Source organism: Zootoca vivipara, chromosome 13 (assembly GCF_963506605.1).
Source record: "Zootoca vivipara chromosome 13, rZooViv1.1, whole genome shotgun sequence".
Lineage (NCBI taxonomy): Eukaryota > Metazoa > Chordata > Lepidosauria > Squamata > Lacertidae > Zootoca > Zootoca vivipara.
Window position 1 is genome coordinate 9,278,789 of NC_083288.1, and position 14,320 is coordinate 9,293,108.

The window sequence follows — 14,320 nt, forward strand, 5'->3', positions numbered from 1 at the left end:
TAAGGAATAAATCTTACACAAATCCGGAGTGGAGTCCCTAAGATGGTTGGATGGCCCCTTGTACGTCTCCTTCCTGCAACTCCACTACCGAACATCTAGCTGTGGTTGCCTGGAGGAGTTTTCGGCTGGAGACCTTAACACCAATCACACCTTCCATTTTAACAACTGGTATTCAAGGAATTCTACAAAGAAAGGAGGAAAATTCTGTTTTGTTGACGTGGGAATTTAAGTAGTACTCTTGGGGTCAGGAAGAAGAGAACCTGCTTCCTTATAGGGTGTTTTTGGTTTATGGCAGGGATTGGTTCCTAATTAATTGAGCGAACACTTAAATCCCAGGCCTGGGGGTTTCCCATCATAGGCCTTAGCCAGATTAGGAAGGAAGTAGATTGTAATCCCTTTAATGTGAGCCGAGATCTTTCTCCTGTTGTTTTGGGCAATCCTAGGCAACCGGCAGGACCCCAGGTTTCATTTACGTCAGAAAAAATACTACTTTATTGTTGGAACAGTAATATTAAGTAAAGAACACTGCAAAATGTTCCGCAGTGCTAAATTTTCGCTTGCGAGTAAGTTCTGCTGGCACCAGTGAAATTTACTTCCCAGTAAACAGCATAGAGTTTCCACAAATTAAAGATTGGAAGTATGGGGTATATTGTATAGGATAAAATTAATACGTTCCAGGCGTTAGTCAGAAAAAAATGTTACTCAGAGGAGAGCCATTGAAATTAATGCACCTGGTTAGTAATTTTAATGGGTTTACTCTGAGTAAAACTTAGTTGAATGCCACCCAACGTGAGCTTCTGATAAAGCCACAAAGGAATTATTTATTTTACAAGCTTGAACTGTTTGGGGGTTCCAAACAGTTTTTTAAAAATCCAAGGGGAAAAGCCCAATTTTTTATTAGGCATAGCAAGCCCTCAACCAGGGCCAGCCCACCCATGAGGCAAGTGGAAGTGATCACCTCAGGTGGAAGGATCCATAGGGGCAGCAGATCTGACCTCCAAGGAATGGATGCTGCCTCCAGGGTGGACGACCGGGCGCCATTTTGTGGTTCCCCCTGGTGCCAAAATGTCTTGGGTCGGCCCTGCCCTCAGCTGTGCCGAAAGTATTTAGTAACATACCATTTGTAACATACCAAACCAGGGTCGGCTCTAGGGGTAGGCTGGGTGGCGCGGGGCTGGCAGGGGGATGCCGCGTGGCGGCCCACCAGCCGCAACAAGAAACGGGGCAGGGGTGCCGGCACGATCTCCGCACCACAGCACCAGGGCGCCCGACATGCTTGAGACGGCCCTGTACCAAACACATGTTTAAATCCGAACTCTCTCAAAACTAAGCCTCACCTATTCCTTCAAATACTAACAGGAGGAGGATTTTTGACTTTTGTCATTGGGTGGTGTCTCTTCTGGCCGGATGCTGAGGAAACACAGAGGAGGAAAGAGGCAGGGCCATTTTGTTTCCGTGGCATCAGACTGCTTTGGAACATGCTAAAAGCTCCAATACGTCATAAAGGGTGAACATTCTTCTGCCTCTCCAGAGAGAGTCCAGCCTTATACTCTTGGCCTAGCAAAGCCCGGTCAAGCAATACCACCACAATGCCAGAACAGCAGCAGTCAAGACCCCAGCTCAGAGGTAATGGCTCTTTCGCTTCCTTATTTTTTTAAAAAAATAATTTTTATTAATTTTATATAACAACACAAAAAGACAAAACATTTAAAAAAACATTTCTGCCCACCTTCCCCCCTCCCCCCACAAGTCCCCATCTGCCACAAGTGGATCCTGCGGGTGTTGAGAGTCGAAGGTAGTCCATTTTAAAGCTGGATTTGTCCCCACCCCCCTCTCCCCAGCTCCCGAACCCCCCCCTGCCACCAGGAGGCCCCGAGACATAAGGAGAGATTGGGATAGGGAACCCCCCAACCATTTATATCTTTCAACATAATAGACAGACAAACAAACAAATAAAAAATTTCAAATTCTTAATTTGTTAAACATTATATTTGTGACTTCCTCAGATCCCTTCTTCCTGATTTTCATGATTCTTAAATATAATTATGGCGGGTTTCTTATTCTTATTTCCAATTCTAATTCTTAAAACTCAACATTATTTTCCTCCTTCGTGCCCCCTCCCCACAGGCCCCCTCCTGCCACAAGAGGCACCCAAGAGGTGTGACCATCCAAGGGAGGTCTAATTTGTAATAGGCTTCCTTCCACCCCTCCCTCCCCCCCAAAGCCCCCCCTGCCACCAGAGGCTTCAGGTCGATAGGGAGGAAGATATGTGGCTATCCACCCAACTACCTGTCTAAACATACTTTGCTACTCCACAAATCTAAAATTTCTTCCCCCAGCCCTCTTTCGCTTCCTTAGGGTCGAGGGCCGGCTAGCAACAAGGTACTGAAGTGTTCCCCAAGCCCTCTTGGCTATAGTGTGAAGCCACTGGTCTTGACTCTCCATCACAATCACTTCCAAAGCCATACGCTCTACCTTAGTCAACTTCTTTGTGGTGCCAAAGCTCACCTGGCCCCAGAAAATGTGCAAGTGTTTGGCTCAGGAGGAATTCTGAAAGGGCTTTTCAGTTGATGGTAGCAGACACCAAGAAAGGATGCAGGTGGCTCTGTGGTCTAAACTCACCCTGTGACGGGGTGAGTTCCCGTTGCTCTGTCCCAGCTCCTGCCAACCTAGCAGTTCAAAAGCACACCAGTGCAAGTAGATAAATAGGTACCGCAGTGCGGGAAGGTAAATGGCATTACTGTGTGCTCTGGTTTCCATCACGGTGTCCCGTTGTGCCAGAAGCGGTTTAGTCCTGCTGGCCACATGACCCGGAAAGGTGTCTGTGGACAAACGCCGGCTCCCTTGGCATGAAAGCGAGATGAGCGCCGCAACCCCTGAGTCGCCTTTGACTGGACTTAACTGTCCAGGGATCCTTTACCGTAGTAGACACCAGTCTAGCCTCTGACACTCCCCTCCAAGTTACCTTCCTCGCCCCCCCCCCCATTTTTTGGTGATTGTCCCCCACAGAGCATTTCCTGTCAGAAGAAAGACGAGTGCCACCACCCTTCACCGTTCTGAGAAAAACCCCTTAATCCTAATTTTATTTTATTTTATGGTAGATTTACAGAAAGGGAAACACATACCAATAAATAAATTTTAGAATGGCACAAGATTAAACATGGACATACACAACATGTATTATTATTTAAATTAAGACCCCTTAATTTAAATTAAGACCCCTATTATTTAAATTAAGGGGAAGTGAAGAAGTTTGAAGAAATAAGATGTGATAATATTGTCATTTTTGTTTTTTTGTTTTTGTATTTCTTTTTTTAATTTTTCTTTTTTTCTTTTTTTCCCCTCTATGTAAAATTCAATAAAAAAATAAAAAAATAAAAAATAAATTAAGACCCCTTGTGCTGGGCTCCACTCCTTTCTTCCCTGCCCTGGGAACAGTATCATTTTAATAATGCATATGCATTTCAGGGGTCCCCCCTTTTAAAAGAAATTTTAAAATTTACAAACAATTACCAAGCAACCAAAACCAAAAGAGAATTTCATAAATTCCCATGGTCTTCCCTGCTCCCCTTTGTGGGTCCTTATGTTATCTTTTCTTTTCTCCTTCATCTTTTCTGTTGATCCAATTCTATTAAATCTCCATTACAACCACAGTCCAACATTCAACTACAAATGGCATTCCGGTCCTGCTAATAATTTTAACTGTTTACAATGATTTTTTAAGATAATTTCTATATTTTCCCAATTCCTTATTAAAATTTTAGTCTTCCCGATTTCTGACACTTCCGGTCATTTTTGCCATTTCTGCACAGTCCATCAGTTTGATCTGCCATTCTTCTCTGATAGGGACTGTGACTTCTTTCCATCTCCGGGCTAATAATATCTGGGCATATGCATTTCAAATCACATTGTGTGAACGTAGATTAAAAACCTGTCATTGGAAACCTTGTGCGCACAGAGGAAACAGGACTGTGAAGGTGACCTCAATTGCTCTCCCATTTGTGGTAATCGGCGGCCATTTCCACCATCTCCCCCTGCACCATATTATACACCATTCCCAAGGGTCTCCCAGCCCTCAGGAGCAAATTTTCCAGGAGCCCATGGGGCCGCTACGGTTGTTTATCTGTGTGTTTTAACTTGGAGCAAGGCTTCCCTCTTCCATTACATTTACCCATCTAGATTCAGGTAGGTAGCCGTGTCTGACACAGTAAAAAATAAATATATATATTTTTAAAATTGTCTAGTAGCATAGCACCTTATAGACCAGGGGTGGCCAACTCTCAAGAGACTGCGATCTACTCACAGTTAAAAAGAGGCAGTGATCTACCCCATTTTGGGGGGGTTCAGGTTGCTGAGCTTCTTTTAGGGAGGAAAGCCCATTTTTAGGGGTTCAGGTCAAAGTTGTTGAGCTGTTTTAGGGGAGTCAAAGTTGTTGAGCTTCTTTGAGGGGAGCCAGTGATCTACCAGTGATATCTACCACAGACGTCCAGTGATCTACCGGTAGATCACGATCTACCTGTTGGACATGCCTGTTATAGACCAACTAAGTTTGTTCTGGTATAAGCTTTCGTGTGCATGCACACTTCTTCAGATACTTCTGCATGCACACGAAAGCTTATACCAGAACAAACTTAGTTGGTCTATAAGGTGATACTAGACAATTTTTTAATTTTCTAATCTAGCAAGCTTCTATCTGTTGATCAGGGGGAATATAGCAGCAAGGGGGAAGTTTTCCCCACTGCTCTATAGAAATGAGAGATTATACTTGGCCAAGAGTTCTCATCTAATCTGACAGCGGCTAAAGAAAGTTCACATTCCAACACAAACCCTGCCAAGTTCTGCAAGCCACCACCAGGCACATTTTGAACTGTGGTAAGTCATACAACAGGGGGTGGAAATCCCTTAATGACTCAGTTGCCATTTTTCTTTGTTCCAGAGAACCAGTGCAACATGACAGACATAATGCAAAGAATTGCCCTTTCCAAGGTAAGAGAGCGCTCATGTGCTCGGATCGCCACGGGACCTAGGTGGCGCTGTGGGTTAAACCACTGAGCCTAGGGCTTGCTGATCAGAAGGTCGGCGGTTCGAATCCCTGCGACGGGGTGAGCTCCCGTTGCTTGGTCCCAGCTCCTGCCAACCTAGCAGTTTGAAAGCATGTCAAAATGCAAGTAGATAAATAGGAACCGCTATAGCGGGAAGGTAAACGACGTTTCCATGTGCTGCTCTGGTTCGCCAGAAGCGGCTTTGTCATGCTGGCCACATGACCCGGAAGCTGTACGCCGGCTCCCTCGGCCAATAATGCGAGATGAGCGCGCAACCCCAGAGTCGGTCACGACTGGACCTAATGGTCAGGGGTCCCTTTACCTTTACCTTTAAGGTAAGAGAGCGCTCGTGTGCTCGGATCCTGCTTGTGGGTTTAACGCAGGCATCTGCTTGGCCACTGTGAGAGCAGGACGCTGGACTAGATGGGCCATTGGCCTGATCCAGCAGGCTCTTAAGAAATGCTTTTGCAATTAAAAATCTGCAGCAAGTGCAAATAGATATACCTAAATTGCAACTTCTAATCAGTAGGGTACATCCAGAAATAGAATAGTTGTGAATTAATTATTTTGATGCCATACCTATCAGGGGCGTACCCAGGATCAAAACTGGGGGGGGGGGCGCAAGCCATGGTCATTCAGGGGTGAGGCCAAGGCACGGGAAGGGAGGGGCCACAAAGTGGGAATGTGGGTGGGGCTACAGGGCCAGCGGGTCCGGCGACATTGCGGCGGTGGCGGCGGCCGCTAAATGAACCCCCTAAACTCTCTCACACGAAATTCCCCTGCTCTGAAGACACTGCTCCCATCCATTTACGGCCTAACCACCCCCCTGAAAAACCCCTTTGGGCCCCGCTTTCCCTCCTCCAGGTCCCCCTGAAGCCTTACCAGTCCCCACCCTATATACCAGGGATGGGGAAGGGGCTCAGAGGTCTAGTCCTGGGGGGCCATCCCCCGTGGCCTGGGAGGATACCGGGGACCCCCCCCCACTGCCAAGCTGAGACCCTCAAAGAAGAATAAGAAGCTGCCACCGCCGCCTCCCCATCGCAAGGGAGCAAAAGCGAGCCCCACCCCCAGCTGTGACCCTATGGTGATGGCGACGGCTCCCCCGCCCTCAACGCCCCTCTCTTGGCAGGGGCAGCGAGGGAGAGCGGATGTGGGGGGCACATTGCAAAGAAGGAAACAGCAGCCAATGCCCGGCGAGGGCAATGCACGCAGGGGGAGCGGAGAGCTGTGCTGCCCCCCAAGGCAGCTCCTTTCCTATTGTCCGGGGCGGGGGGCGGTGAGGAAGGATCGCTGCCATTGCGCTACTCCTGCCGCCGGCAATCCGGCGCAAACACCCCCACGCAACTTCCTTGCAGCAGCCGCAGCCGCCGCCTTCGCACGCCGCCCCCCGCTCCTCCTTTGCGGGCTTCTGCTGCTTCTGCCCGCCGAGGCTGAACTGGCTCCCGTTGGTGCACTTTCTCTCCCGGCCCAGGAGGAGTCTCGGTAGCAACTCCTAACTCGGGGGGGTAGGGGGTGCGGAGAGGGGGGAAAGGGAGCGATTCCCAGCCTGCGGCGCCAACAATCGCTGTGCAGCCTACTGGGAGGTAGAGCGTGCCAACGGCTGCAACCAATGCAGAGAGCCGCGTCTCCTTCGCTTGCCAGCCCAGCAGAACTCTTAGGCAGGAGAGGTCGTCGCCCGGCAGGGCTTTCCATTGGGAGGTGCGAAGGCTTTAGTGGGCGGGGATTGGTGCAAATGTAGGCAGGGCGGGCTGAGAGGAGGAGCCACTGCCGAGGAGCCGCGGCACCAGCAGCGTTTCCTCCCCCCCTCCCCTCCCGTGTCAACAAGCGGGGCTCCTGTGCCGGGTATTTGCTTCCCTAGTTGGGCCCGCGGTTTGGCCTTCTAGGGGGGGGCAGCTGCCCCCCTGCCTACGCCCATGATACCTATTTCAGATGTATCCACATTGCATTGATTCTTGGAAAGTGCAGCATAGGGAGCCCATAACACACACACACACACACATACACACCTTTTCAGACTGACCCCAGAAATAAATTCTATTCTCTCTCTTTGCAAAGTGTTTCAGGGGGAGAGTTTGTGTGTGACGGAAGAACTTAGAACAACTCTCCATTCTGTTGCTTTAGTGAGCGCCCTGATAATGGAAACTGTAATAATTTGAATGATCCCTTTCTCCCCCCCTTCTCCCCCATTGCTCAGCCACCTGTGAACAAGGATATGTACAACACCTTGTACACTAAGGACTACATACACTATGACGACTATCACTACCAGGTGCCAACAATGGATGCCTCACAGGTAGGCAACACTCTTCTCAAGCATTTTCATGTGAAGGTCTTCCTTACAGCCAAACTTTTCTCCTAGCTAAGAACATACAGTGGGTTTGTACAGCCGTTCATAGCATTGCTCCCCGTCTCATAATGAGGGCAAACCCAAATGAGCCAAATGAGCCACAATAAAAGCATCTGGTCCATGGGCAGGCAAACTAAGGCCCGGGGACCGGATCCAGGCCAATCGCCTTCTCAATCCGGCCTGCAGACGGTCCGGGAATCAGCGTGTTTTTACATGAGTAGAATGTGTGCTTTTATTTAAAATGCATCTCTGGGTTATTTGTGGGGCATAGGAATTCATTCGTTTTTTTATTTTCAAAATATAGTCCGGCCTCCCACAAGGTCTGAGGGACAGTGGACCAGCCCCCTGCTGAAAAAGTTTGCTGACCCTTGATCAGTGGCAAACGGTGCCACTTGGCTGCCCGGGGTGGCACCCCCTGGGGGTGCGGGCGTCGCTCCGCAGTGCGCATGCATCCTGACGCACGACGAGCCAGGACAGACTGCACATGTCCGCATATGCGCAATCCGTCCGGGTTGGTGCTGCTGCTCTGCTCGGCCGGCGCGCTCTGAAGCAGAGCACGCTCCGGAGCGGGTTTCCGGGCAGCAGCGCTACTTCCGCTACACCAGAAGTCGCGCTGCAGCCATTATGGAACTGGGCAGAGCAGCATCAAAAGTCGCTTCTGAGCATGCTCCGCCCAGTTCCAAAATGGTCGCCGCGCCAGAATAAACTGGGAAAAAACAAAAAAAAGTTTTTTCAGCTAGGAACATCTGGAAAAACGGGGATTTCCCAGGGAATACGGGAGACTTGGCAGCTATGGTAATTATACAACCTTTGGAAGCCCTGTACAGTGGTACCTTGGTTTATGAACAGTCCTGTTTACGAACTATTCAGTTTATGAATACCGCAGAACCAGAAGTAGTGAGCTTTACCTCGGTCTACGAACGGAAGCCGAACGGTGGAAGGGCACTGGGGGCGGGAGGCCTTATTAGGGAAAGTGTGCCTCGGTTTAAGAACGGATTTGGTTTAAGAACGGACTTCAGGAATGGATTAAGTTCGTATACCGAGGTACCACTGTACAGGGAAGCTTTTTATGTTTTGTTATGTTTTCATACATGTTGGAAGCCACCCAGAGTGGCTGGGGCAACCCAGTCGGATAGGGCATGCCTATTTTCATCAGAGAAGTGGTGGACACTGAGCATTATGTTTGCAGGAAGATTCTAATGGCTCTTCCCAGCCAGATCCACAGCTTGTGTGAATTGTTTGTGCAGATGCTGAAACTGGAAGCCCAGCTGAAGGCCAAGGAGTTCCATAGACCTGTTGAGCCTAAACCTGTGAAATACGTCGAAGCACCTGTCTGCCAAGAAGTTCAACCACCTTATCCTATGGACATGGGCCGGAGGCTGACCACAGACCAAGCGGCTCCACCACCATTTCAGCAGGTCCAAGAAGATCCACAGGTTTGCCACCTTCTTCGCGAGCGAAGCGCAGCACAGAAGATGGAAGCGGAGAGACTAGCTCAGCAGGCAGATGCATGTATTCCGCCAGGTAAAGAGTCCTGCAGTTCTTTGCCATGTGAGTCTTAAAAATTTAAGGAGATCACTGCGAGATCCACCCAAACCCACATATAGACCAGCATTCTGTTCCCACAGCGGCCAGCTTACCTTCCAAGTCCCGGACTGCAGAATCTGGGACCGGCAGCCGTGTGACACCGGAAGTTGCGTCGACGTAACTTCCGGTGTCGCTTTGCCCTTCTATGGGCACAAAAAATGGTCGCCGCCAGCTTCAAAAGTTGCTTGTACGCATGTCAGGAAGTGCGTCGACGCAACTTCCGGTATCGCTCCGCCCATCTATGGCACCAAAAATGGCCGCCGCCGACACCGGAAGTCGCTTCTATGCACTTCTGGACATGCGTAGATGCGACTTTTGAAGCCGGCGGTGGCCATTTTTGGTGCCCATAGAAGGACAAATCGGAAAGAAAAAATGGCCGCCGGCAGGAGAAAATAACGGAGAAAAATGGGAGATGAAGTGATACAGGGGACCACCGGGAAAAGGTAAGTAAAAGCGGGGGTTTCCCGGGGAAAACAGGGTACTTGGCAGCTATGGCGGCCAGCAGGCATGACCTGAGCACTGTAGCATGCATTCTCACATTCATGATCTCCAGCAACTGCCTGTAATCCTGGAGGCAATATCATTAAGTATTATATTATTCATTTCATTTCTATACCGTTTCATAGTCTTAAGGAAAAGCTTTTTAATTTTTTTTAATTATTTAATTTAATCAATTAATCAATTAATCAATTAATTTAATTATTTAATTTAATCAATGCAATATATTTCGCCTTTCATAGCCTCCATAAATTTGTCTAATTCTGTTTTCAACCTGTCCAAGTTGGTAGCCATGACTACATCTTATACAGTGGTACCTTGGGCTACAAACACCTCAGGTTACAAACACTTCGGGTTACAAACTCCACTAACCCGGAAGTAGTACCTCAAGTTAAGAACTTTGCCTCAGAATAGGAACAGAAATTGGGCAGCGGCGGAACAGCAGGAGGCCCCATTAGCTAAAGTGGTACCTCAGGTTAAGAACGGCTTCAGGTTAAGAACGGACCTCCAGAATGAATTAAGTTCGTAACCCGAGGTACCACTGCAGTAGCACATTCCATAGTTTAAATATGTTTCTTGCAAGAAGGATAGGGTAAGTGAGATACAGGGTGGATCTACACAGGGGAAAACACTATAAATAAGTCAGAAATTAAATTGCCGTAACAAAAGGGAAAAAACCCTATGTAGAAATCGCATAGAAAAACTGTTTGCTCTCTGGCGCCATCTGGTGTTGCATGTTTTTAGTGCATTCAACATGTTGCTTTTTGACTAATGTAGCTGAGTCCACAGAAATGAAGTCCTCCTGGGAAGCTAAACCTTTCCTCTATGACGGATTATTTGGTGACTAACATGCAATATAGCCTGCCTTTGAAGAAGAACTAATTTTGCAGCGCCTGTCTTACAAATGTGGACTTGCCCCTTCTCCAGGTCAAGTACACTCTCCTTGCATCTGCCCAGAACAGGGCCAGAATTGGAGTGACTATCAACAGTTTCTCCTGGAAACGCAGCGAGCTACTGAAATGCAACTTCGTGAAATTAAGAAATCACACATTGGATCTACTGTGTTTCAGCCAGGTCAGTTGAGTTAAATTAAACACACGCAACCACTTGAGGATATTTTGGTAAATATTCCTAAAGAAATACAAGATGATGTATAAAACTCCTAATGACATCTCCACTTGTTGGCTGAACATTCTTTCCGTAGACGTTTACCCCAGAACCGAACCAAGTACTTACCAAAGAGATTTTGTACCCTGGCCCAGACTCCGAAGTGGATTTTGTAGCTTAAATAGGAACTTCTCCAATCTTGTCTTTGACGATGGCTACTACACTGAGTAAGAGGCTTTGCAAATACTTTATTGGGGGGGGGAACGGCGACAAAGGGAAGCAACAGAACAGTAACATTTACACTCATACATTACATTGTGGATCTCAGGATCAGTTCAATGCAAGGTCTCTTCTGTTGACGGTCTGCGTGTCCAAAAGGAAATCCAAAGGAGATGGGCAATTATAAGATGCACAGTGGTACCTTGGTTTTCGAACGTCTCGGAAGCCGAATGTTTCGCCGAAAACCTGGAAGTAAATGCTTCCGTTTTCAAACGTGCCTAAGAAGTTGAACGGCTTCCGCTGCGTGTTTTTCCATTTTCTCAATAGAACTTGCAGCCAGCCCTTTGGGCCTTGGTTTTCGAACGTTTCGGAAGTCAAGCGGTCTTCCGGAATGGGTTACGTTCGAGAACTGAGGTACCACTGTCCTTTAAAATGCAGTAAATTCTTCAAACCACTGCATAATGAATGGTGGGCGTTTGTCGGTGACTCGGAAACTACAACTAATCCAGAATGCGGCAGCTAGACTGGTGACTGGGAGCGGCCGCCAAGACCACATAACACCGGTCTTGAAAGATCTACATTGGCTCCCAGTACGTTTCCGAGCACAATTCAAAGTGTTGGTGCTGACCTTTAAAGCCCTAAATGGCCTTGGTCCAGTATACCTGAAGGAGCGTCTCCACCCCCATCATTCTGCCCGGACACTGAGGCCCAGCACCGAGGGCCTTCTGGCGGTTCCCTCGTTGTGAAAAGCCAAGTTGCAGGGAACTAGGCAGAGGGCCTTCTCGGTGGTGGCGCCTGCCCTGTGGAACGCCCTCCCAACAGATGTCAAAAAGGAAAACAACTACCAGACTTTTAGAAGACATCTGAAGGCAGCCCTGTTCAGGGAGGCTTTTAATGTTTAATAGATTATTGTGTTTTCTTCTTCTGTTGGAAGCTGCCCAGAGTAGCTGGGGAGACTCGGCCAGATGGGCGGGGTATAAATAATAAATTATTATTATTATTATTGTCCTTCAAAACTCAAATCATTGCACCCACAAGGGCTTACACTGTATTTCTGAAAGCGGTGTTGCCAGAATCCGTCTGAATGAGTCCATCAATTTGGCCTTAAAACTCCACCAAAAGGTGTGCAGAAACTAAATAGCCCACTGGTGCTGGAGCTTTTTCTCTTCATGCAATGGGATTCCCACGAGCAACAGTGCAACTAAGCAGAAGGCAACAAAGTTATCTGACTTTGCCACATCATGGCTTCTAAAGTTAAGAGGGCACCCCCAGAATTCTCCATTTTATCCTGCCATGACTCTCCCTCCCTCTCTCTCTCTTTCTCTCTCCTCTCTCCTCCCAATACAGGAACCCCTGGGTATCAGAATACATGGACAACTACAACATTTTCTTGAAGAAGCTGAACAGGAAGACTCGGAACCCTGTGTCATCTTTCTGCTCAACAGTCAAGCCCGTAACCCATTTCTCTCACCAGATGCCCTCTCAAACACCAATAGCAGTGAACACAGCACCTTGAAAGTGTACAGCGATAATTATTATGGTATGTTCTAAATTGGACCCCGTGGTATCAGAGGTGCCATTGCCAATAGTAATGGAAGGTGGAGGTCCAGTCCATTTTTAGTGGAATATGCACAGAAGGGATGAGGATTTCTTATCTGGAAATGATCCCGCTGTACTAAGATCATTTAAACTATTGCTGGATCAAAAGAGGTCTCCGCAGTTCATGACACTGTTGGATTTGATTGTGAGGAGATACAGCAAGCAGATTCTTTTATATTTAAGCATTTATGCTTTGCTGGTTTGAACAAATATCCATATGCTAAAGTGTCACAGAGAGAGATGACACTTGGCTCAATTTAGCTAGCACGAATTTGTCACAGGTAGGTAGCCGTGTTGGTCTGAGTCGAAGCAAAATAAGAAAATTCCTTCAGTAGCACCTTAAAGACCAACTAAGTTTTTATTTTGGTATGAGCTTTCATGTGCATGCACACTTCGTCAGATACACTGACACAGAAGTCACCAGACCCTTATGTATATTCAGAGGGTGGGGGTGGGAATGATGGGAATGGGTGTTGGGCTGATAGGAGTGGTAAACCTGTTGATGGCTGTTAAGGACTGCTGATTACTGTAATAGGTTCTGCGGGGGGAAAGCAAGAATTTGATCAAATACTGTATTGAAGCCCTCTACGCCAGTGATGTCACATCTTGTGTCAGTGAGTTCCATAAGTTAATTATGCAATAGGTGAAGAAAAGCTCCCTCTCTTTCCTGCATAGAGCTCCACATTTATTCCCATTATGAAAGTTATTGTTTTAGCTTCTGGAAGTATCCATCCCTAAAATGCACCCTAGATATATTTACATATATATTTCTCTCTCTTTCTGGTTATAGTTCTGCAAGCAACACAGGATACCAGCCATGGAGATTTGGACATAGGACCTTGGAGGCCTGAAGACCTGTTATATACCAGAGACAAGTTGTTTATATTTAGTGTATTTATACATTTGTGTATATCATAGCAGGGATATGATATACCTGCTTACCCAAGTAAAACCAGAGCCCTAATTTGAACGGTGTATTGAAATGGACAGTGCCACTGTGCAATGCATATATCTTAGAATCAATAATCAAAGATAGAATTGTTCAGGTCAGTGTGCCTTTTAAATAAACAACAAATGGACAAAACAAACTGAGATGGCTTGCAGCACTCATTTTGCGTAACACTGTGCTTGGTCACCTGAATAGTTCTTCATGGCTGGCTTGGGTTTTTTAAAATGAAATTGTTCTGTTCTTATTTTTAGCTGTAAGTCACCTTGCATCCTGGTCAGGGGAAAAGGTGGGGTAATAGTAATACTAATAATAGCCAATAGCTGCCAAGTCTCCAGTTTTCCCCGGGAAATCCCCATTTTTCCAGCTGTTCCTAGCTGAAAAAACTGATTTATTTTTGTTTTTCCCCGGTTTATTCTGGCACGGCGGCCATTTTGGAACTGGGCGGAGCATGCTCAGAAGCGACTTTTGATGCTGCTCTGCCCAGTTCCAAAATGGCTGCAGTGCGACTTCTGGCACGGCGGCCATTTTGGAACTGGGCAAAGCAGCATCAAAAGTCACTTCTGAGCATGCTCCACCCAGTTCCAAAATGGCGGCAGCACTACATCCGGTCTGCTACTTCCGGCCCGGTCCCTTATTTCTCTGACAGCAACTTGGCAGGTATGCCCCCCCCTCCCATTCAGGATGCTTCTAGGAGTTCTCTGAGCCTTGCATGTTGGACACTCACTCTCCAAATCCATTTGGAATAAGCATCCTTTGCAGTTTTGAGAATTAGATTCAGGTAGGTAGCCATGTTGGTCTGACGCAGTCAAAATATATATATAAAATTTTCCAGTAGCACCTTAGAGACCAACTAAGTTTGTTCTTGGTATAAGTGCATCCACACGAAAACGTATACCAAGAACAAACTTAGTTGGTCTCTAAGGTGCTACTGGACATTTTTTTTATAAGTTTTCCAAATGCTCCCTCTCAGCT

At 47.2% G+C, this 14,320-nt stretch overlaps 1 protein-coding gene across 1 annotated transcript; it reads left to right on the forward strand.

Moving 5' to 3' along the window:
- Nucleotides 1-1,589: 1,589 nt before the first annotated feature.
- Nucleotides 1,590-12,316, forward strand: LOC118094559 (uncharacterized). The gene is made up of 7 exons (XM_035135078.1): nt 1,590-1,626; nt 4,937-4,986; nt 7,237-7,335; nt 8,637-8,913; nt 10,402-10,548; nt 10,679-10,808; nt 12,148-12,316. The coding sequence occupies exons 1-7, from the start codon at nt 1,590-1,592 to the stop codon at nt 12,314-12,316; spliced, it is 909 nt and encodes a 302-aa protein (XP_034990969.1).
- The last annotated feature ends 2,004 nt before the right edge of the window (nt 12,317-14,320 follow it).